This window comes from Biomphalaria glabrata, chromosome 14, assembly GCF_947242115.1.
Source record: "Biomphalaria glabrata chromosome 14, xgBioGlab47.1, whole genome shotgun sequence".
NCBI lineage: Eukaryota > Metazoa > Mollusca > Gastropoda > Planorbidae > Biomphalaria > Biomphalaria glabrata.
Window position 1 is genome coordinate 29,648,292 of NC_074724.1, and position 22,350 is coordinate 29,670,641.

General features: G+C 34.8%; 2 protein-coding genes across 8 annotated transcripts in view; both read left to right on the forward strand.

Annotated features, from left to right (window-relative positions):
- LOC106065868 (pleckstrin homology-like domain family B member 1) overlaps window positions 1–14,150 on the forward strand; it is a 255,809-nt gene extending 241,659 nt beyond the window's left edge. For all 7 annotated transcript variants that reach the window (XM_056011283.1, XM_056011285.1, XM_056011284.1 and 4 more), the window contains 4 exons: window positions 7,927–8,023; window positions 8,976–9,074; window positions 10,420–10,626; window positions 11,741–14,150. In XM_056011283.1, the coding sequence (XP_055867258.1) occupies window positions 7,927–8,023; window positions 8,976–9,074; window positions 10,420–10,626; window positions 11,741–11,983 (646 nt within the window). In that variant the 3' untranslated portion in view covers window positions 11,984–14,150. The remainder of the gene's footprint in view (window positions 1–7,926; window positions 8,024–8,975; window positions 9,075–10,419; window positions 10,627–11,740) is intronic.
- A 3,820-nt stretch (window positions 14,151–17,970) lies between these two features.
- On the forward strand, window positions 17,971–22,019 carry LOC129922978 (uncharacterized). The gene is made up of 3 exons (XM_056011440.1): window positions 17,971–18,100; window positions 20,137–20,257; window positions 20,947–22,019. The coding sequence occupies exons 2-3, from the start codon at window positions 20,188–20,190 to the stop codon at window positions 21,630–21,632; spliced, it is 756 nt and encodes a 251-aa protein (XP_055867415.1). The 5' UTR covers window positions 17,971–18,100; window positions 20,137–20,187; the 3' UTR covers window positions 21,633–22,019.
- Window positions 22,020–22,350: the final 331 nt, after the last annotated feature.

Consider the following 22,350-nt stretch of genomic DNA (forward strand, 5'->3'; position numbering starts at 1 on the left):
CAAATTTTAGAACATGATATTTGCCCCATTTCCATTTTGGAATCAAGTTGAAACTTTACACAACTATTCATCGTTCCAAACAAAACGGGAATCAGTCCAAAAAAAACGTTAATTAAATAGTGGAAATCAATTAATTACTTTCGTCTGATGTCGAAAAAAGGAAAATAAATCTTACAGTATTGAGATATGCAATTATAAATGTGGGATTTTTTTCCTTAGATAAGCTTTTTTAAAAAGTATTTTATATATGTTTCTATTTGTTATTGATTTTGTTACTTTTTATTTTCTTGAGAACTGTGTGTTGACTTATGTGCGTTCTTTGCGTACAGACCTGTGACGTGGCAACTAGCTATTGATCCAAACTGCCCCATAGGTTGCGACGTTGAGGGCAGTATTAGGCATTCTATGACGATTGGTCTCGGTACCACATATTAGTTGAGGAAAAGTAAAGTCGGTTGATCGTTGCGCTGGTCACATGACACCCTTGCTTGCCACAAAAATAAATTAGCTTTCCATCATCTGCCTTATAGATCTCATTCTCTGAAAATAATACTTTACATCTGTCTACCTCACTAACTCACCTATTTATCTCCTTTATATTTACCCACTAACTCTCCTATTTATCTGTCCACCTCACCTATTTATCTCCTATGTATTTACCCACTTACTCTCCTATTTATTTGTCCACCTCACCTATTTATCTCCTATATATTTACCCACTTACTATCCTATTTATTTGTCCACCTCACCTATTTATCTCCTATATATTTACCCACTAACTCTTCTATTTATTTGTCCACCTCACCTATTTATCTCCTATGTATTTACCCACATAACTCTCCTATTTATCAGTCCACCTCACCTATTTATCTCCTATGTATTTACCCACTTACTCTCCTATTTATTTGTCCACCTCACCTATTTATCTCCTATGTATTTACCCACTAACTCTCCTATTTATTTGTCCACCTCACCTATTTATCTCCTATATATTTACCCACTAACTCTCCTATTTATTTGTCCACCTCACCTATTTATCTCCTATGTATTTACCCACTTACTCTCCTATTTATTTGTCCACCTCACCTATTTATCTCCTATGTATTTACCCACTAACTCTCCTATTTATCAGTCCACCTCACCTATTTATCTCCTATATATTTACCCACTAACTCTTCTATTTATTTGTCCACCTCACCTATTTATCTCCTATGTATTTACCCAGTTACTTTCCTATTTATCTGTCCACCTCACCTATTTATCTCCTATGTATTTACCCACTTACTCTCCTATTTATTTGTCCACCTCACCTATTTATCTCCTATGTATTTACCCACTTACTCTCCTATTTATCAGTCCACCTCACCTATTTATCTCCTATGTATTTACCCACTTACTCTCCTATTTATTTGTCCACCTCACCTATTTATCTCCTATATATTTACCCACTTACTCTCCTATTTATTTGTCCACCTCACCTATTTATCTCCTATGTATTTACCCACTAACTCTCCTATTTATCAGTCCACCTCACCTATTTATCTCCTATATATTTACCCACTAACTCTTCTATTTATTTGTCCACCTCACCTATTTATCTCCTATGTATTTACCCACTTACTCTCCTATTTATTTGTCCACCTCACCTATTTATCTCCTATATATTTACCCACTAACTCTCCTATTTATTAGTCCACCTCACCTATTTATCTCCTATGTATTTACACACTTACTCTCCTATTTATTTGTCCACCTCACCTATTTATCTCCTATGTATTTACCCACTTACTCTCCTATTTATTTGTCCACCTCTCCTATTTATCTCCTATGTATTTACCCACTAACTCCCCTATTTATCTGTCCACCTCACCTATTTATCTCCTATGTATTTACCCACTAACTTTTCTATATATCTATCCTCCGAGATGACGTATATCTCACCGACTCACGTGATGTATGTTTCCCTGGTAACAAGCCCAATAACTGTGAGTAAACTTGTACTTCAGGTTTACCTGTATGAGTTGTCTCCTTATGTCAGCTTTTTCAGGTGGCTACATTTCCTTCCTCGAGCACCCCCCCCCCCCATCTCCCCTTTCCCTCTCAGCTACTTCACTTACGTCATCGTGGTAACTCTTTATCTTTATTTTCATCAACCTTTTCCACGACAATAAAAGCATGCTCATGTTTGACTGAGCCTCGGTGGAGATTTGTTTACGTCTAAATTCTAGAAAACAAAGCTCAAAGTGGCTAGCCATCCTAGTAGCTTAGTAGATTGTACAAATACTTCTTCGTAGGGTCAGACTACAGAAGGCACTGAACTTAGAACTACTGCTTTCATATACGTTCTAGAGACTTCTCTGGCTGCTGTTTTGTTTCTTGCTAGACTTTCCTTGTTGACTATTTGTTGTTGAGTGTTGTCGGTGTTTTTTTTTTTTTTAAACTTCACACAATGTGTGTAAATGTTTACTTTTCTATTATCTTTAGCAGCGACAATGATGCTAAAGATACAATGAACTTTTATCATCCAATTTAACGATTTCTGGCTTTAGTCAGGGGACAGAATAAAAAGAACGCTAATAAAATGAAGTAATGCAATTCATTCTTTTTAGTCTTTTTTTTTTTTTTTTTGGTTGTTACACTTTTTACTTGTATTATTTGTATAATAATCATTCAAATATCTTCATCAAATAGCGGACTTGTGTGTCAACAAAAGTCTAGTTTGATTATATTTCGAAATATATAATGCGACGTGTAACTTTTGTCAAAACTTGTGATATATAAGTATGTATAAGTAGGCCTATTTATAAGTAATTATTCACAAAAGTGCAAACTGTCATACAATCACAACGACACACAGCACGCATAGATGTAATCCCGATTCTATATAAACAACAACAACAAAAGGAAGTCTAGTTTTGTTGACTACAAAAGAAATAGAAATGTTTCTAATGATCGGTATGTTCCTGTCACGTGTGTGCATGGATTCTGTTTAGTAGTAGTTCACGTGTTTGCGTTGAAGCGTTCTGTCTGCTAGACTGTTCAGTTCTAAGTTTGTTGTTTTTGAAACGCAGTTGTTTACTAGCACTGTCTCTTTTACGGCATGTGCACTTCTCATCCCATATATGGCTTATCTTTCAGTCCGTGATATATTTATAGATTATCTTCTTTCTTCTCATTTCTTTATTGTAGCTTTACAGTCTTGTTTACTCTCTCTCTCTCTTCTCACACACACACACACATACATACATATATACACACACACACATACATACATATATACACACACACACATACATACATATATATACACACACACATACACACACATACATACATATATATACACACACACACACACACATACATACATATATATACACACACACATACACACATATATATATATATATGCCTCTTTCTTTCTCTCTATATATATATATCTTTCTTTCTCTCGGGGGTATAGTGGCCGAGTGGTCTCGCGGTTAATTTTTGGTGAAGCCTGGAATTTTGAATTTCGAGATTTGAACGTCACATTGGAGAAAGTATAACTGGTTACATTATCTCCCCTTTAGGTTGTTTTCTCAAAGGGGCACTTTTACTCTGTCTTTCTTCCTCTTTTTCTCTGTTTCTCTTTCTGTGTCTTATTTTTTTCTCGTTCTCTTTCTATCCCTCTCTTTGCGTCTCTTTGTTTCTCCCCCCTGTCTCCTGTTTTTCTTTATCTCTTTGTCTCTCTTCCTCTACCTTTATTTTGTCATCCCCCCCTTCCTTTCTCTTACTTCCTGCCTCTCTCCATCTCTCAGTTTTTCTCTCACTTGTTTTCTGTTCGTCTCTCCGTTTTCAGGGGCGTATTATTTGATCCCTCCATTTCTGTCTCCTCTCTTCTATTATTCAGCCTCCCCCCCCCCTCATTCCCCACCAGCATCTTGGCTGTCATCAGATCCCTCCTTCAAGGTGTAGATTTGTCTGTAAACGGTCTCATGTGTCACTATTGATCTCAACCCTGTACATATTTTTTTTTAACTTTAGACAACAAAGATCAATCCGAGCATTTCAAGGACCATAACTCTCTTACGATTTAGTGTTGGCAATTATGAAACTAGAGATGAAAAGAAACTAATAGGTAATAAAGTAATTAGGTAACAAAGTGTACATTTCATAAGTCAGTGAGATTTGTAACAGTGCAATTTCTACCATGAGAAGTATAGAGCTCATACACCCACCTAGAAACACAAGAAATTAAAGAGAGTTTATTTACGGGGTACATATTTCCTATGCGTAACTTCACACACCAAAACAACAATAGCAACTATTTGCTTTTATCAATGTATTAAAAAATGTAACACCACATTAGGTACCAAAACTCCGTTGCTTTCCCTTCTATGTCGACATTCATCTCTAGACTGTTCATGTCCAGTGTCTAACAGGGCGCTCGTACGCACCATGACCTTGTGTGGGTGCAGGTCTTGAACAATAGGTTTGGTAGTACAGACCCTTTTGTACGATATAAATAGACATAAAAGTACAACTAACTAGAAAAACAATGGCATCACCAAGACGTAATTGACCTGTATACCAAGCCTCCTTCAGGGGAGCAGGGCAGAACTGCTAGTTGGTGTTTGAGCATTCCACATTGTATTTTCGTATGACGCTGTTCACTCATTCTTCAGTCGCTGTATCCTTATGGAAGGTTGCCTGGTAGTGTGGCCTGCGCTCTGGGCTGTCGTGTCGATAGTCTCAGGTTCGAACCATACCCGTCTTCCCCCGCCCTCCCTTTGGAGTTTTGGGCTAGAATGTAATAATTTTCAATTCATGTAACATGTAAAGCAAAACATCTACTTTTAGTTGTGTTTGTGTGTGCTTGCGTGCGTCGTGTGCAACAAACAAACTACGTCATAATCATGAAACGTAACATCTCTGTTCAAATGTGAAGTCAGGGGAGAGAATGCAGTTCAGAATCACGTGAGATTTGGGCGACTTTGGAAGAAAAAAACGTCGCAGGGGAAGTAATCATGAGGTTTCAACCAGTGTAACTATGCTCAACCTCCAGCTCACTCACCACCTGGGTTTTTACCTGTTGCACATCACTACCCCACCCACAACTTTTTGTGATTACGTTACAGAGATATTCTCATCAGCTGAGTAGGAGAGAAATGTGTGGGTGTGTGTGGGTATGTGTGCGGGAGGAGAGAGTGAAAACACTGCCATACTTTCATTGCAAGCATAGTTTTTATTTACAGTAGTCTCCCTTGTTGCTCACTCTTCATTTCACGTTTTCTTCTATATTGGAATTATTAAAAGTCGTTTTCGTTGTGAGTCGATGTGGACAAACTTTCTAGAGTTCTTTTTTTATTTCTAAAGAAAGCGCATAAAAAATGTACATACTTAAAGGTTTTGTTTGATGAACACTATATAAAATGTAAACATCAACTTATTATGTTTTGGTGATATTTGCCAAATGTATGTCTCTCAAAGATTGGACTTTGTTGACATATCTCTGTGAGTCAGCTTAGGGTGTTGCCACATTAGTTGTTTTTTTCCATTCCTCTGTGTTCGTTGCTCTACAAGTTGTGGTGTTTTGAAAAGGTGATTTTTTTAACAATTATTTTACATTTTAATTTGGCCTACTGGCACTGTTTATACTGAATAAAAATATTTTTTTAATCAATTAATTGAATAAAATCAATAAGTATGTATGTTAAATAAATCAAAATTTTAAATTATTATGCAATGTTGATTTTAGGCTCAAGTTTAAGAACTTTTAAAGTTCTATAATGTCATTATAAGAAGAGTTTCTCTTTGTAAAACTAATGCATATCTATCAATTATGGGCGCTTATAATAATACATATTTAATATGTGATACAAATCTAAGTCAGTATAACAAACAAGTGCTAAATTACTCTACGCCTTATTTCAGTAAAGATTTTGAGACTTTTTTGTATTTCTCTATTATACTGTTAATTACAGTGACTATAAATAAGTACACTTTTAGCATAATTAAATCAAAATCCTCTTCTCACCTACATCAACTACTGAAAGACAGTCTTTGCTCTTGTTGTCATTGATTGCCTTCCTGCGCCAACATTTCATCAAGTCAACATTTCATCAAGTCAACATTTCATCAAGTCAACATTTCATCAAGTCAACATTTCATCAAGTCAACATTTCATCAAGTCAACATTTCATCAAATCTGAACACACACAAAAAATAAGGTTGTTTTTCCTTTCTTCCCTTTATAATGATTAAATTCATTGTCCACTTATTCTTACAAGTGCTAGCATTTTGTTACAGAAAAGCAAGAAATGTTCATAATTATACCTCAGTCCTCATGTCTGGTTCATATTTCCTCATGGGTTTCTCATTTCATTGATATTTCTTTGTGTGTGTCTTTCTTAACATTTGATCCTAGATGCTGGTTGTTTTTTTTTTATAACTACATGCACAGTCTTTATCATGTTTACTTTCTCAACACAACTTTGATGGTGCAGTTATCACAATTATCTTGTTAGGAATGTTATCACTCATGGAACCAGAGGAGTCTATTCAAATGGGGTTTGCATAGTACAGTTAGAATTGTTGTATAATTGTCGTGTATATTGTATGATTGTGGTGTATATTGTATGATTGCCGTGTATATTGTATGATTGCCGTGTATGTTGTATGATTGCCGTGTATGTTGTATGATTGCCGTGTATATTGTATGATTGCCGTGTATGTTGTATGATTGTCGTGTATGTTGTATGATTGCATTCATCAACTCTTCATGTTGTTGTGGTATATTTGTACAAGAGAATTTGTAGAAGAGAATTTGGAAACCATAGCTGGGTGGCATGAACCACTCGACCACATTTCAAGAAGGCCTGAGTTCGAATCCAGCTGAGTTGTTTCTTTTGTTTGTTGTACATGTTTTGGATGTTTTAGGGGGATGTTGGCAGGCAGTAATCAAACCTGAGACCATCCAGTCAACAGTCCAGAGTGCATACCACACAACCAGGCAGTCATTCTGAGCATTTAAAGGCAGCATGGAAAACGTCTCCTAGATTTCCCCACCTCTACATGTCCACAAAAGAGATGGACCATAATGCACTGAGAAAGCTACAGCATGAAAGATGAAAGATGAAAAAAAAATGTAACTTTTTGTGTAGCACAATTACTATAATTATGCTCATTGTCCTCTAGTCCAATATACTTTTGTGTAAAGCATTATATTGCATATTAAATGTTTGAAATATGCCTGTATCACTGTGCATGATCTGTACAATAAGACTTGGCGAGGTCACATTAACTTTGAATTATTTGATATGACAGAGCTGTCTTATTTTTACTCTTGATTGAGAACAATATTTATTTACAACCATCTTTAATTGAATTGTATATATGTGTGTTTCTATAGTTGGCTAAAGCATTTCTTACCCCCCTTTAAGTGAAGAAATAGCTCTTCACTTGACACAAGACAGCCTCACCCTCCCTTTCTTATGTCTGTCTAGCCAAGACCATCAAATGTATTGATTCTCTGGCACTGGATACAAATGAATGAATGATTCTAAAACATTTACCTGTCTAATTATTTTGGCATTACAGAGAAGCAGAAGCTATAAATAGCTATGTTTATAAGTTTATAGCCAATGATTTCTACTATTCTAAGAAAGTGTGCAAGATTGGCAACTCACATAAACAGCTTTAAAAAATGGTATGTTTATTATTAGCTCTCTTGAGCAGACGGCTTATTAGGCAACACCCAAGAGATGCCACATGAATGTAGTGTCATACACTGCTACTAACATCTATTTATTCAGGCAGACAACTCCAAGCAGACGACCACTTTTATCCAGCATGAGTTGTCTGCTTTTATTTCTTCAAAGTCAATTGAACTAATTGTTGCTATTTTTAAAACTTATGGTTTTTGTTATTTTTTTTTTCTTCCAGTTTGAGTGGAGGAGAAGAGCATCTAGAAAAGTTGGCAGAACTAGAACGTCTGCTAGCACAAGCTCAGTCTGAGAAAATGAAGCTAGTGGAAGAACAGGTTAGAAGAGAAAGAAGAGTTTAGAGCTAAACACTAAGTGTTGTGCTTCTCCTACAGTGATAGATTATATGTGTGTGCACTAGCCTCTTTCAAAGTGTTTAAATTAAAAAATTCAAAATCATAAATAAAATGTTTTAATATGTTTATATTTATTTTAATGACATTTTGTTATCATGTAAAGTGTCATTTACTATTAGTGTCATTTATTCTACAACTATCTATGTATATATATTTTCTACATTTATTGCTCACACATATTCTGACTGTTTTAGTCTAGTATCACCATATTAACTTGTTCAAGCAATTCTTACTTTACATAAATTACATTTCTTTATCAAAATATTTTTTATGGCCATAACAAAACTATATTTTTTATAAAAATGGAAAGAATCAACATTACGTTTATCTAAGTCAATTTAAATTAGAATTAAACAATAATTTTGAAAAGCCCAGTTAAATAATTACTCTTTTCTTAAAGTTACAAATGAAAGTGCTCTAACAAAATCCATTGTAATGTAAATCTGGAGACATTATTAATTAAGCTTGTAGCCTTGGTTTTAATTTACCCACTGGCCAATGATGCTCCCAGTACTAATTTCCAACTAGATTTAAAAATCTAATAATCAAATGGAAGATAGAAAATAAGGTGACTATGAATAAAGAGCAATTACTAAAAATAAAATACTGTTTTTATTTTTTTTTTAAATTTCTATTAGGTTACATTTTAAGTTTTGTAAAGGTAAACACTTAAATTGCCTAACATATTATTTGTTTAAACAAAATTTATAGAGCTGTAAGTGTTTATTTTCAAAGCAATCTTAATATATTTTGCAGCAGTTTGAATAGTAAAGGAAAAAAAGTTTCACATTAACTAGGTAAATAGTAAACATAAACTTAGCCATCATACCATTGGACAAGTTTACATATGATGTTTTTTTTGGTATGATTTAAGGTCAAAATACGAGAATCTGAGATGTTGGCCTTACAGAAAAATGAAGCTCTAGAGAGGGAGCTGGAACAGGTGAAACTCAGGGAGAAAAATACACAAATGGTAGGTCCATGTGACATTTTTGATATTAGCCCATGAGCTGTTTGTTGGCAAGCTTGTGGTTGGGAGTTAGAGCCCTTAACTTTATCACGAGTTTTAATGTGTGAAGTAGACGAAAGCTATTAGTGTTCATTTGTTATGAAGCATCAAAACAACAAACAGTAATTTGGGTCTTACACATTTATTTCATGTATCATACGGGGTGATCTGCCTGTTCACAATAAGAGACACATAACTAACAATGACAAAGGAACATAACTCAACTATAACAAGTATTAACAATAAGAAAACCAGAATTTATTGTTGAATTGATTTCCACATACCTATGTGACACATCATCAGCAAGTCAGATAGTCTTTTACTTTAAAATTCTTGCCTGGTCATATAGTATGTGCTTCAGATTGTCACCACAGACCTACCAACTTCCATTCCCCAGCTGTCCTGCTAGAGGCTTTCACTAGGATGTTCTACTCTTCATTTCTGATGAAATGTCTGGAACTCATGTTAAATAGACAATCTTGTCTCCCTTTCTGCATTAAGTTAGTATATCACAGTAAAGTCTACAAAAAAGCAGAGTATTTACACACTGATCATTTGTTTTCTACATCTCTCTCTCTCTCTTTGCATCCAGTTTTTTAAATGTTTCTTCACATTGCTATTGTTCAATGCTTTTAGTGTTGTTGTTTTTTTTTTTATATATATTTTTTTCTTCCATACAGCTAAATAAAAGTATCTTTGTCCCTCTAACCAACAACTAAAGAAAATGATTTACCTGATGAATTGTAAAAAAAAAAAATTATAAGATTTCCATAAGTTCTTGTCATAGATCTCCCTGTGGTCCTGTCCTCTCTTAACCTTTTCTTGAGGTCCAGCAGGAGGCCTTGGCTTGCATTGTTGGAACAAGGCTTTTGTGGAGGGTGTTGCCTATTTATCTCCAGCATCTCAGAAGGTTATCTACTTCAGTGGGCTGCTACTTTGTTCTTTGCCACAGTTCCTCATTCCAGATCTTGATTGAGACAGTTATTGATGAATACCTGGATTTTTTTTTTCAAAGTGAAGCTAAAGAAACCCTCCAACAACTAAAGAATAAAGTTGAAAGAGTGTTTCTGAGTTTAAATATAGACAAGAAAACTTATTTTAAAAAATGTCATCATTTATGTGTTTTGTTGAATTTATTTCCACATAGCTGCATCACCCCTGACAAAATAGCTGTATCTGCACTGTCACTTTAAATGCTGTACTGTCCAATTTTTGGTCTCAAACACAGTAGCTTATATTGATATATTAACAGGATAGTGACCCTTTGCTTAGGCTAGTATTGTCTTAATTGTTGCCATTATTTCCACAGCAAGCCAGGCCCATGACCAGATTCTTACCAAATACAAGCAAAGACTTTGACCTCAGGGCCCACATTGAAGGGTCTGGTCACCTGCTAGACATGTGCCCCCATGTCATTGTAACCAACCACAGCTGTCGAGGTTTCCTGCACAAGATGGGCGGCCGAATCAAAACCTGGAAGAAGCGATGGTTTGTTTTCGACCGTATGAAGAGGAAGGTAAGAACGCATTGGAAGCATTACTATCCTTGTTTATCTGCCCTTTGATAAGAATATATTTATATGGATTATTTAATGGATTGTTGTGGTTTTCTAATCAGAAGTCAAATTTTATTTTTTATTGCATTTTATGTTAATTTTTCTATGGTATAAAAATATAATATTTTTCTATGGTATAAAATAAAATTTTTGCCTTTGTCATTAAATTTGAACCTAATTGCACCATTTTATTTTTGTAACGATATAAAACACTATGTTTTATATGTTAAAAGGAAAGATGATTAGTATGGTGGCCTGGTCATGTGGTATACACTCTGAACTGTCATTCAGAGGTATCAATATTTCCAGGTTGGAACTCTGCCATCCCCCCTCCCATCCTGCAAGAGATTTGGGCTACAAATAAAATTGACAGGAGGTGTGATAGCAAAGTGGTAAAGCACTTGTCTACCAAACCGGGGGTTCCAGGTTCAAATCCTGGTGAAGACTGGGATTTTAATTTTTGGGATCTTTAGGGCATCTCTGAGTCTACCCAGCTCTTATGGGTGCCTAACTTTAGTTGGGGAAAAGTAAAGGCAGTTGGTTGTTGTGCTGGCCACATGACATCCTCATTAACCGTGGGCCACAGAAACAGATGACCTTTACATCATCTGCTCTATAGATTGCAAGGTCTGAAAGGGAAACTTATGACCTTAAATTGATTTGATCTTCCATGACTGGTGGATGACAGTCATAAATCTTGATACATTTGGCTCCTTGTGCTCCTGCTGTAGGATGGAAGAAGAAAGTCTCATATTCTTTTCAGTCGTCCAAGACTTGCTGAATTCCATGTCTTCTAAGTCTCTTCATCTGTATAGGGAGATAAGTACATCATATCAAAAAAGTTTTTAACCTGGGCTTTTGTAAAAAGCACAAAGTTTGATGTTAATAATTGGTTTGTTTTTTATCAATAGAATATTCCTTGTAATAAAAATAAAACAGAAGTATATTCAGTTAGTAAGCAAAATGAAATATATAAAAAAAAGTATGCCCAAATATCCCCAATTTGTTTTCAAATATCAGCTTGATTTCAAATCTTGATGCAAACTAACTTGACTTTTTGTCTCCCCCTGATCAGGTGTTGTACTACACAGACAAGACAGAGACTAAACTCAAGGGTTCCGTATGTTTCCAAGCAATCGAAGAAGTGTATGTTGATCACTTACGCACTGTGAAAAGCCCCAGCCCAAAATTAACATTCTGTATGAAGACATTTGATAGAACCTATTATCTAGTGGCGCCTTCACCTGAAACTATGACCATATGGATAGATGTTTTATTCTCTGGGGCTGAAGGATACCAACAATTTTTTGACAGCTAGTATTCTCTGGGACATGGAAAGAGAGAACGAGTTCTGGTAGATAATCTCACAGGGTGATTGGCCCGATAGGAATACAAGTTTGCATGAGATTCGACTTCAGTTGTGCTTCATGCGGTGTTCAACTAGTGTTGCTGACCATTCAATCACACAAAACACTTTTTTAAACAGTCTTGTATCACACCTTGTAAACCATTTTGTGATGCATTAAGTTTATCATTTTTCAGATTTATGGTCAAACTCATTCATAGTCAATCATTTAATATCAACAAGTTATCTGAAAAGCCAGTGATTATGTATCAGTTTAGCTTAACTGTTTTTGTTCTTTGTATGACCTTCACACATTAGTAAACAAAAAATGTGAATTAGGCAGTAAAATAGAACACTATAGGTCTTTTTTTTTTATAATAATTTGTACTCAACAGTCAGTAATGAATGTTCCATTCAATAAGTTTTACTTCATAATTATCTAGTGCCACTATTAGCAACAACTCAGGAATATACCTTCTATTTTGTTTTTCAATATTTTTTAATACGATTTATTCATAGTTTCCATCTTTTTAATTAATATAATTTTTTTTTTAAATGCTAATAAAAAAAAAATATTTTTAAAATTTGTTTGAAAACTATGATGATGAATTTTATTTACAGCCTATTGGATATAACTTTTTTATTTAAATAAAAGTACTGCCAAATAACACAAATATAAAACATCTTATAGAAACTGGGAAAAATAGTAAAAATGTAGAGACTAATTCTAGAAAAAAATCTCTTGACATATGTCAAAACAGTTTGTAGATACTGGGAATTTCCCAGACTAAACCGATTCATTCTTCTTGTTAATATCTGCTCCTTGGTTTATGTGGTTGGTTCCTGGAAGGATTGTTTCTCACTTAATGTGTCCCTACTAGGTTAGCTCAAATATATTCGATATCTCCTTCCCTGACATTTTATAATCAACAGCCCTACACTTAGGCACTAGACTGTGGCTGCTGAGTTGGCATGTCAAGGGTTACGAAATTAAGAAAAAAAATGTGTGTTAACAAAATTGTTAAACATTTATTTCCTACTTAGTTTCCACTTTGTAAACAATAGACAATGTCATTAAGTTTGTGGAAAATATTTAAAATGTTATGATTCAACAAGGCATTCAAGAGTAAATGTAATTTAATGTCTTTATAATTATTTTATTACATAGATCTTTACATCTCCAAATTTGAAATAAGAAAAATTATTATAATTACAAGAGAGAGCTTTTTGGAAGCTGTTTATTGAAAGGATTTTCTTATTTCTGTAGAACTTATTCTGTGAGGGGTAAAAAAACACTGTAACAATCTATATATTTTTTTTTAAGTTATGTTTTTTTAAAACTGGTTACATATTTGTTTGTTACTATTTATTGTTTAAATATTATTTTATACACTATTATATATAGAGATAAACAAAAGGCTATTTTTTTTTTCCAATGATTGTGAATATTTGTGTACGTCTAGAATATTTATTGCTGTAAACCTGGCTCATATAAATAGTACTGCTGCATTTATTGTGTCTATCTAGCTGTGACCTGTATAGCTGTGACTTGGAACGTGTACAGTTTTTTTTTGTATTTATTTCACAAGGGATCAAGACTTGTATCTAATTTTATAGAGAGCACAAGATTAAAAAACAAGAGAAATGGTTTGATCAGTTGAAGTCTGAGAGACAGTGGCTGATCTGTCATGACCTGTAATAATATAGTCTTTATATCAAACATAACTTACACAGATAATATATCAATATGAAGTATAACATATATACATCGTTGTAAAAAAAAAAATTATAGTTAAATTCAAATTACTATTTTTATTTCTTTATTTACCATTATTTGTTAACGAAAACTTTTAATTACATTTTTATTTGTAACTTGAACATTATTAGTTCCTATCTTTTAGTCCTTGTGGCACCTATATATATATATTTTTTAAATTCTTGCTTTTTTTTTTTGTTATTTATCTATCTTTTCTTCTTTCAATTACTGAGCAATATTTGTGTCCAATAGCTTGAAAAAAAAATTGAATGTTGATATTTGATTCTACTCTAGATTTCCATACAAGAATGCTCATAATATCAACTGATAATGATTGTCACAAATAAACTTGATCACAGTTCATACCATGATAAATATTAAGAACTTGTTGTGGCTTTCTTGTACGTTTGGGAAGGGAGCATCGCTTAATAAGAACATACAAATCAAACCATGAAATGAACTTACAAAGATAATGACAAAGAATTCAATGTTTGGTATTTAATTACTATGCGTTAATCAAACAACATAAAAGTAAATTCCCTAGACTAGATCTACTAAACCTAAACCATTCCGTCTACAGCCAGTATACAGCATTGAATAGATGTCTCTTTAAGAGAATGGTTAAGACCCGGATATATTTGTGGCAAAAATCTGTCCTCCAAACATATAGCACTTGAAAGAATGACCATTTCATGTCTGTTTGTCATGCATTAGTAGTCTTGGGTTTGTTCTAAAGATCTAAGGATTTGCACAGTTTGTGGAAAGTCATGTGATGATAGTGACTTCCATCATCCCCAGGGAACTGAAAGCTTTTAGACGCAGTTTTGTGCCTCCTCATCTTGACTGGTAAAGCCCAGAATGTGGTCCAAGACTGGGAAAACTGTTCCAGCTGGACACTGCATGTGTTGACTGCTTTGACTGTTTGCCTGTTCCAGCTGGAAACTGCATGTGTTGACTGCTTCGACTGTTTGCCTGTTCCAGATGGAGACTGTGTTGACTGCTTTGACTATTTGCCTGTTCCAGATGGAGACTGTGTTGACTGCTTCGACTGTTTGCCTGTTCCAGATGAAGACTGTGTTGACTGCTTTGACTGTTTGCCTGTTCCAGATGGAGACTGTGTTGACTGCTTCGACTGTTTGCCTGTTCCAGATGGAGACTGTGTTGACTGCTTCGACTGTTTGCCTGTTCCAGATGGAGACTGTGTTGACTGCTTCGACTGTTTGCCTGTTCCAGATGGAGACTGTGTTGACTGCTTCGACTGTTTGCCTGTTCCAGATGGAGACTGTGTTGACTGCTTCGACTGTTTGCCTGTTCCAGATGGAGACTGTGTTGACTGCTTTGACTATTTGCCTGTTCCAGATGGAGACTGTGTTGACTGCTTTGACTATTTGCCTGTTCCAGATGGAGACTGTGTTGACTGCTTTGACTGTTTGCTCAGACACTTTTCTTCCACCTTGGCTGTTTGCACCTCAACATTTTTGTGCACCAGTTCTCACAAAAGGGTGCCATGATGTTCTATCTGCTTCCAGTTGACAGTCAATGTTTAACTGAATTCTTTTAAGATATTTGTACAATAAATATAAGGCATTATCTTCAATGGCAATGAATAAGGATAATTTGACATGTCTGTGTTTTGGGAGTCTTGCAGTGTTCATATATATACTCTTGCATGACTTTGCCTCCATCAGTCAGAATTACTTTGGATCACCTCATGGAGTAACTAGTTAGAAGTTTGGATATTAACAATGATCATCAAAATCTCAACCAATAAAATTTCCAAAATGGTTAAACTAACTGTAGGGAAGTAGAATAGTTTTGTACTAGTCAACCAGCAACTTTTAAATATTGTAAGTATCCTTTGTGATGGAAGGAAAGGTTTCAAAACAAATTATAACAATTGATAAATTCTGTACAAATTGGAAAAAACTAGATAAAAAAATCATGCATACAGCTATTTCTAAAGAAAAAAATAAAGATATATTTCCTTTAAAATTTCAAATTTAGTTTATTTTGTTCTCAAATAGACTAAATTATTATTATAAGATTTTGTATTCAAAGTTTTGGGCTTGATAATTATCTCCCTTTATTGTTTTCCATAGACATATTTTATGTATATGGTGTTTTCATATTCCAGAAGACATGGCAGCAGGGCTGGTCTTAGGCTACTGCAACCTATTCATAGGCCCCGCACTAATTCTATGTGTAATTATTAAATTGCAAAATATATACGAAAAATTCCTGGAAATGTCCTGCATTTATTAAAATCTCATAAAAATCTCCTGAAAAATTGTCATTTGTAGTGCCATTTCTTACGGAAAACGCCAATCGTACGTGCGATAAAAAAAAAGACATTGATAAAATGTAATAATCGGACGAGTTTTCAGCGAAAGTTCCAATACCTTATTTACTTTTACAGTCACTGACATATAAATATGCCATATGTTGCAAGTTTCGTAAAGTAAATTTAAATTGATCGCAATTTTTCTAATACAAAATCTTAATTTTCACTTATTATCCTTATTCCAACCCAGACTAGGCCCCGCGCAATCAGTTTTGCATAGGGCCCCGCAATTGTTAGGACCGACCCTGCATGGCAGACATCATTAGAATATATCAAAGTGCGAAACATTTGATTATTCGTATTGAATTCAAATGTAGAATGTGTGTAGCGTATTTAAGAGGTTTTGCTTTATTTTTCTAATATTGATCTAAATCTAAACATATCATTTATTTTATTTTGTTTTTAAATATCAATAGCTCACAATTTCTACAAGCGTTAAACTCTATATCCTCACTAACTTTGAACCTGGGTAGTTCACCAAGTTAACAACAAAGGAGACATAAACCTATAAAAACACAACTTCAGAAAAATGTGCATACGATAGCTGAAAACAAAAAATATTGTCAGGTGAATAAAAAGCAGGTAATAAGTCCCTGAGCTAATTTTTTAAATAATTGAAGGTAAAAGTGTCCATTTTTTATCCCAAAATTCTTACTATTTCATCATTTTCCATATTTCTTTTTTTTTTTTTTTGTTTGTTTGTTTTTTGTTCATTGTTCTCATTCATCTTTTTTCACCAGTTCAACGTGAAATGAATATTATAAACTTTTATTCCGTACATTTTTTTTAAAAAAAAAAGCAAAGGGGGTTAGCTCTTCTAAACTAAATAACAGAAACTTCGCTTTGACTACCATAAAAGGTGACAGACTTTTGATCAACACTCGCCACATAGAATTATCTGTGGCATTTTATGTTTTAAGAAATCAATGCTATTCCCTATGCAACTTCTCATGTGACTAAAGAGGCCAATCCTTGATAAACAGCTGTGGTCTCCAGAATATAATAGTCTGTAATATAAGGCTTGTCTTCGAGTCCGAAGATTAGTGAGGAATACAGTATTTCCCGTGGCTGCGCAGCCCCACTTCCAGGGCAAGCATAACCATTGTCCGCAGGTGGTCGATTTAGATTTTCTTTTCGTCGTCTGCGTTTGTCCTCGGCAGCAGATTTTCTTTTGGTCTCAAATGTGTATCCCGCGGCCTTCGTGAGTGACCTCCAGCTGTCTCGTTCCGACGCCACATGCAGCCAGGTGCTCTCTTCAGTGTTAGCCAAGGAAAGTGGACGCCTAAGCTGGTCTTTGAAGAGTTTCCGTGGGGCGCCTCTGTTACGTCGACCACCTTTTAGCTCACCAAAAAAAGACTGCCTTTGGCATACGTTCGTGTCCCATACGGGATACGTGCCCTGCCCAGCGTAGCTGTCGGACCATAAGAAGTCCCTCTATACTGTCCATACCGGCGTTCGCAAGGACATCGCTGTTTGTAGTGCTGTCCTGCCACCGTATGTTCATGATGGAGCGCAAGCATCTTTGGTGAAAGCGCTCAAGAAGTCTGTAATATTGAGCTAATTATTATTTATTAATATTTACATTTATTTCCACTAGTAGGACTTACGGTCAACATTGCATCATAATAATCTATCTATTTGTTGGATTAATTTTTTGTCTAAAACATAAAAACATCATTACATGAAGGGTATGTTGTAGTTAATTTCTTTAAATTATCTTTTTAATAAATAGAATGATTCCCAGCTACATCACAAAATGATATTAGGCCTACTTTTCAATCACTTGACTTGATGTCTATCGGTGCGCATTTAAAGGATTTCAGTCTGGGAAATCCCAAAAGAAACTCAAAACAGTTCCATAAACTTGCGCTGTTCCTTACAGCAATTTTGGGGTAATCCACATTGGTAACGAATGTAGTCTACCAGGGACAATGATATCAGACACTTTCAAACAAACAAGCTGACTGCAAACTATTGGACTTCCAAGTTTAAGGTGCAATTCTCTTTTAGTAGTATAAGGTCTAGATCTAGACCTAGTCTCGACTAGAATTTATAGCTAGATCTAGATAAATCTACTAGATTCTAGATCTACATCGTCAAGTGCAGTAAAAAAAATTCTAGACATTCTCATTCATATTTCATTAGACTTAAAAAACCAAAATAGAGTCTAGAAGTCTATCAGATTTAGGCCTAGTTCTAGATTTCATCAAGATTCACAATAGGAAATATTGAAAATTCGCCACGTTATTTCATCTAGAATCTAGTTTTATATAGAGAACTAGATCTAAATATGTATACATAGCTACACATTAAATCGTCATTACAAAACCTACTGAAACCAGACACACACCCTTCTCTCTCTCTCTCTCTCTCTCTCACACACACACACACACATACACATGCTCATAACAGAATTTTGACCTATTGAGCAACATGTGACGCATAGCTGATTTTAGAGTGAAGCTGGTATACCGAATCAACATGTATGCTTTATTATACTTTAGGCCATTATCTGATTGAGATTCGTATTTAGGTATCATTTATAAACTTTACCAACATGTACTGGATTTAATTGCAGTAGCCTCAATGGTGCCTTATATTGGCTTGTATCAAGATATCTTATGTAAAAAAAAAACTGGACCTTTTGCTCTAGAGCAGTGATGCTCAAAATACGGACCGCAGGTCAGATCCGCCCCTGACGTGGTTCCATCCGGCCAGACAAAATTTTGGCACAAAGTGAAGAATGTCCCCCGTCCAAAAAAAAAATAAATCTTGTCAAATGTATCTTTACCTTTGTTTTTAATTTATTTGTACCATGACCTTTACTATTTGTACTTGTACGCTCATTAAATTGGACACTGAATGTAGAATCTACCAGAAAAAGTGAGCGGATCTTTTTTTTTTTTTTTTGTGGAACATGATAATAAGCCAACATATTTGTTTTGCACATAAAGACTGATTTAAAAAGGATATACATGTAAACGTCAGTATAAAACGAATATGGCGACATTCTTGATTTAAGCCGCGAACAAAAGATAGTTTAACTATGCCTACAGATTGGAGGATCGATGGGAATTTTTACTAAAAGAGAGAATGAGTCGTGGCTAGCTACCACGTGGGGCTCATATTTTAAGGACAGAAATCAAACCATTTTCTGGAGGGTGAAAAGGGAGATAATCTTCAAATGTCCAATTCATTAATGTAAGAGCTATATCCAAGGGGTTCAAACCAGATAGTTTCAAATTCAAGTCAATTTCAATTCGTTTTTCGTACCTTTTCGTTTATGTGGCCCGCGACACGAATGTCGGAAATTAAAATGGCCCGCAGGTCGTATTAGGTTGGGCATCACTGCTCTAGAGATTCCTTTTGATAATAGAGCCTTATACCATTTTATCCAATGCAAGAGAATTAGGGTGTTTGTTGTAGCGACTCCTTGGATTTAGATAACGAATCTTGATACAAAAGTATCTAATGCGAAGAATTGGTGTATTCTTTTTTGCTATTTATTAACATTCAAATTACTAAGGGAGACAAGCCGTGTAAGTGATTTCACTGAAAATCTGCTTTGTAAGTGAAAGAATATATTCTTGTTATTCCTACATAATTTGTGACAGTGTATAGACATAACAGCAAAAAAAAAAAGATCGCGAAATAAGTATACAGCTGTGAGGTGTACTAGATTTAAAAAAAAAATAAAGCGCAAGTATTATTCAGGGAAATACGATGCAATCAAAACGACAGAATCAGGCCTGGCACCCCTCCCCGTCTTTTCAATCTGCTACAATTGTCATCTTTTGGTGCTAAAGTTGTGCATACACATAGTGGGCTATAAGTGCATCGGTACTGTTGATGACAAAAGAACATTTCCTAATCAGTAAACACTCAATTGTTCTAGACTAAGTAACGATTGGATTGAATAAAGAAAAAAAGTATCATACAAAATATTAAATGAACACCAAAACATTTACAAAATACTGATCTATTTAATGTCTGGAATAAAAAGTTTTAATTGCTATTAACTGCCTACAGTTTCATATAACTCTCACAGCTGGTTGATTGGGAAATCCTATCGCATAGACCATGCCTCATCACTACAGCTTGCAGATCCTAAGCTTGCTTTTTACCATCTTGTGCTCCACCACCCAAGCAGGTAAACCTAAATAGATTTTTTTTTCTTAGTACTAAAATTGTTACTTCACGTCGTCCAAAAAAAAATAATAATAAAATAAATAAATAAATGCAAAATCACGAGGACTGGTGTAAACACAAACTCTGAGGTAATGAATTAATTTTGTTTTGTATTGAACAAGGGAGTATAACCTTGCAGTATAGAGATGTGGCTTTGATTTTGTGGTTCTTCCTCTTAAATAAGTTTTGTTTAAAAGAAAGAATTTTTTTTCTTGTTATAACTTTTTATTTTAGGAAATAATGAAACCGTTTGAATAAATAGTATACAGATATAGACCTACGCAGTACGGTACCACTTTACTAAGTAATGTCCCCTGTGTCCTTTACTGTCAATTAGTAAACACTTTTTAAAATAATGGCCAAAATAAAACGGCTTGCATATTTAATCATAACATCAAGGCATTCGCGTTCAGAAAACAATATATAATTTTGCAACACAACTTTGCAAGTTGCACAATATTATAAAATAGGATTTTCAATGTCTGGTAATGTTTTTTTTTTTTAGATCTGAGTATGGCATTTGGACGGACGGACACGCGGACAGACAGATCACAAAAGTAATAGCGACTATTTCCCTATAGGGGGGCCACTAAAAAGAACTGTTTATATTATAAAATGTTGAGTTTTGTTTTCTTTGATTTATTTTTTCAGACTTAGAAACGAAAATATCCCCCTCGATTTTCTACGTTGGGCTGTCCCAGTCTCTGACTGTCGAATGCTTTTACAGCAGTGAGAATGCTTCCACTTGGACATCCCTGGTATCATTGTCTCTGCACCATTCCAACAGTAGCAGCGACCCCAAATATAAAGAAATAGTAACCTTCAGCAGCTTTGACTCACAGATTCATAGATACATGTCGCACAAGTCTGACTTTCAAGTTTCTGGGGCCTTAAATAATGCAGCCGGGTCTTTCTTGCGCATCAAGTGGGACTTCCCGAAACTCAACAGAACCGGTGCGTACAAGTGCGAAGCCATTGGACTCAATCGAACGGGGAAACCCGAAGCATCGTACAGCATTTCGCTCGTCTCAAGCGCGCATCCGACTCTCGAACTGGTTTTGGATGAGTTTAAACTTTTAGCTGCCCAAGTGGATCAGCAGGTGTCAGAAAAGAATGAAAAAGACGCGATCCTCGCTGAACTCCAGCAGAAGGTCAAATATCTTTTTGCTAACGTGGACTATCTTCAGAACGAATTGAAATCAATGAGACAGGCAGACAGTCATTCGTTCTGCCTCTCTAGAGCGATCTTGAAGCTGCTCCGACAGATTCTGCATATGGTTAACTCTTTCACGCTGAGTGCATTGTCAGCTCTAGAATCTTTTCTAAAGAAACCATAATTAACATGAATGCTAATTGCAAACTGAAACTATCATACTATACACTACTATTGCACTGAGGGCTAAATAGTAGCTATATTTCGTTGTACGATCGGTATATACTATAGGTGACTGTTTACTTCAATAAATCAAGTGAAAAAACTACAAGTTGGCGATAACAACTGATAAGGTTTATTTGTAAACACAAGAGGATTTATTAATATTACCCTGTTTTCAAAAAATTCCTTGCAATGAATTGACTAAATCTAGAAGCCAGTTAAGTGTCTTTGTTAATAGCCACAATATGAATCTCAAGGAATTATAAACTTAGGGTTTGGGAGGTATATACAACCAGATTGCCGTTACAGCTTTTAATCTTTATTTCATTAAGAAATATTTCGCATCACAGAATATATTCACAGAAAAAATATCTTGATGTGAAATTGAAAAAAAAATAATTAATAAGCCTTACAGTCTGTCTTAACTTTGTTTTGTAAGTACATTTTATTGTTGTTTTTATGAAATTCCTTTTATTATTGACTGAACTTTCTTTTAGTGATGTACATTAACACATTTCAAAAAGTTATATTTCAATAATTCAATTAAGGGATGAAAGGAAATAGACAGAGCGAGACAGAATGAGAGAGATAGACATAGAGAGAACGACAGAGGAAGAGAGAGAAAGAGAGAGAGATAGACATGGAGAAAGAGAGAGACAGAGACATTATTTTATATTGAT

What these genes read in the sequence shown, in the direction of transcription:
- LOC129922978 (XM_056011440.1), top strand. Translation starts at nt 20,188, where the DNA reads ATGCCTCATCACTACAGCTTGCAGATCCTAAGCTTGCTTTTTACCATC. An exon ending in GTGCTCCACCACCCAAGCAG is followed by an intron (nt 20,258 to 20,946) that starts GTAAACCTAAAT and finishes TTATTTTTTCAG; the next exon opens with ACTTAGAAACGAAAATATCC.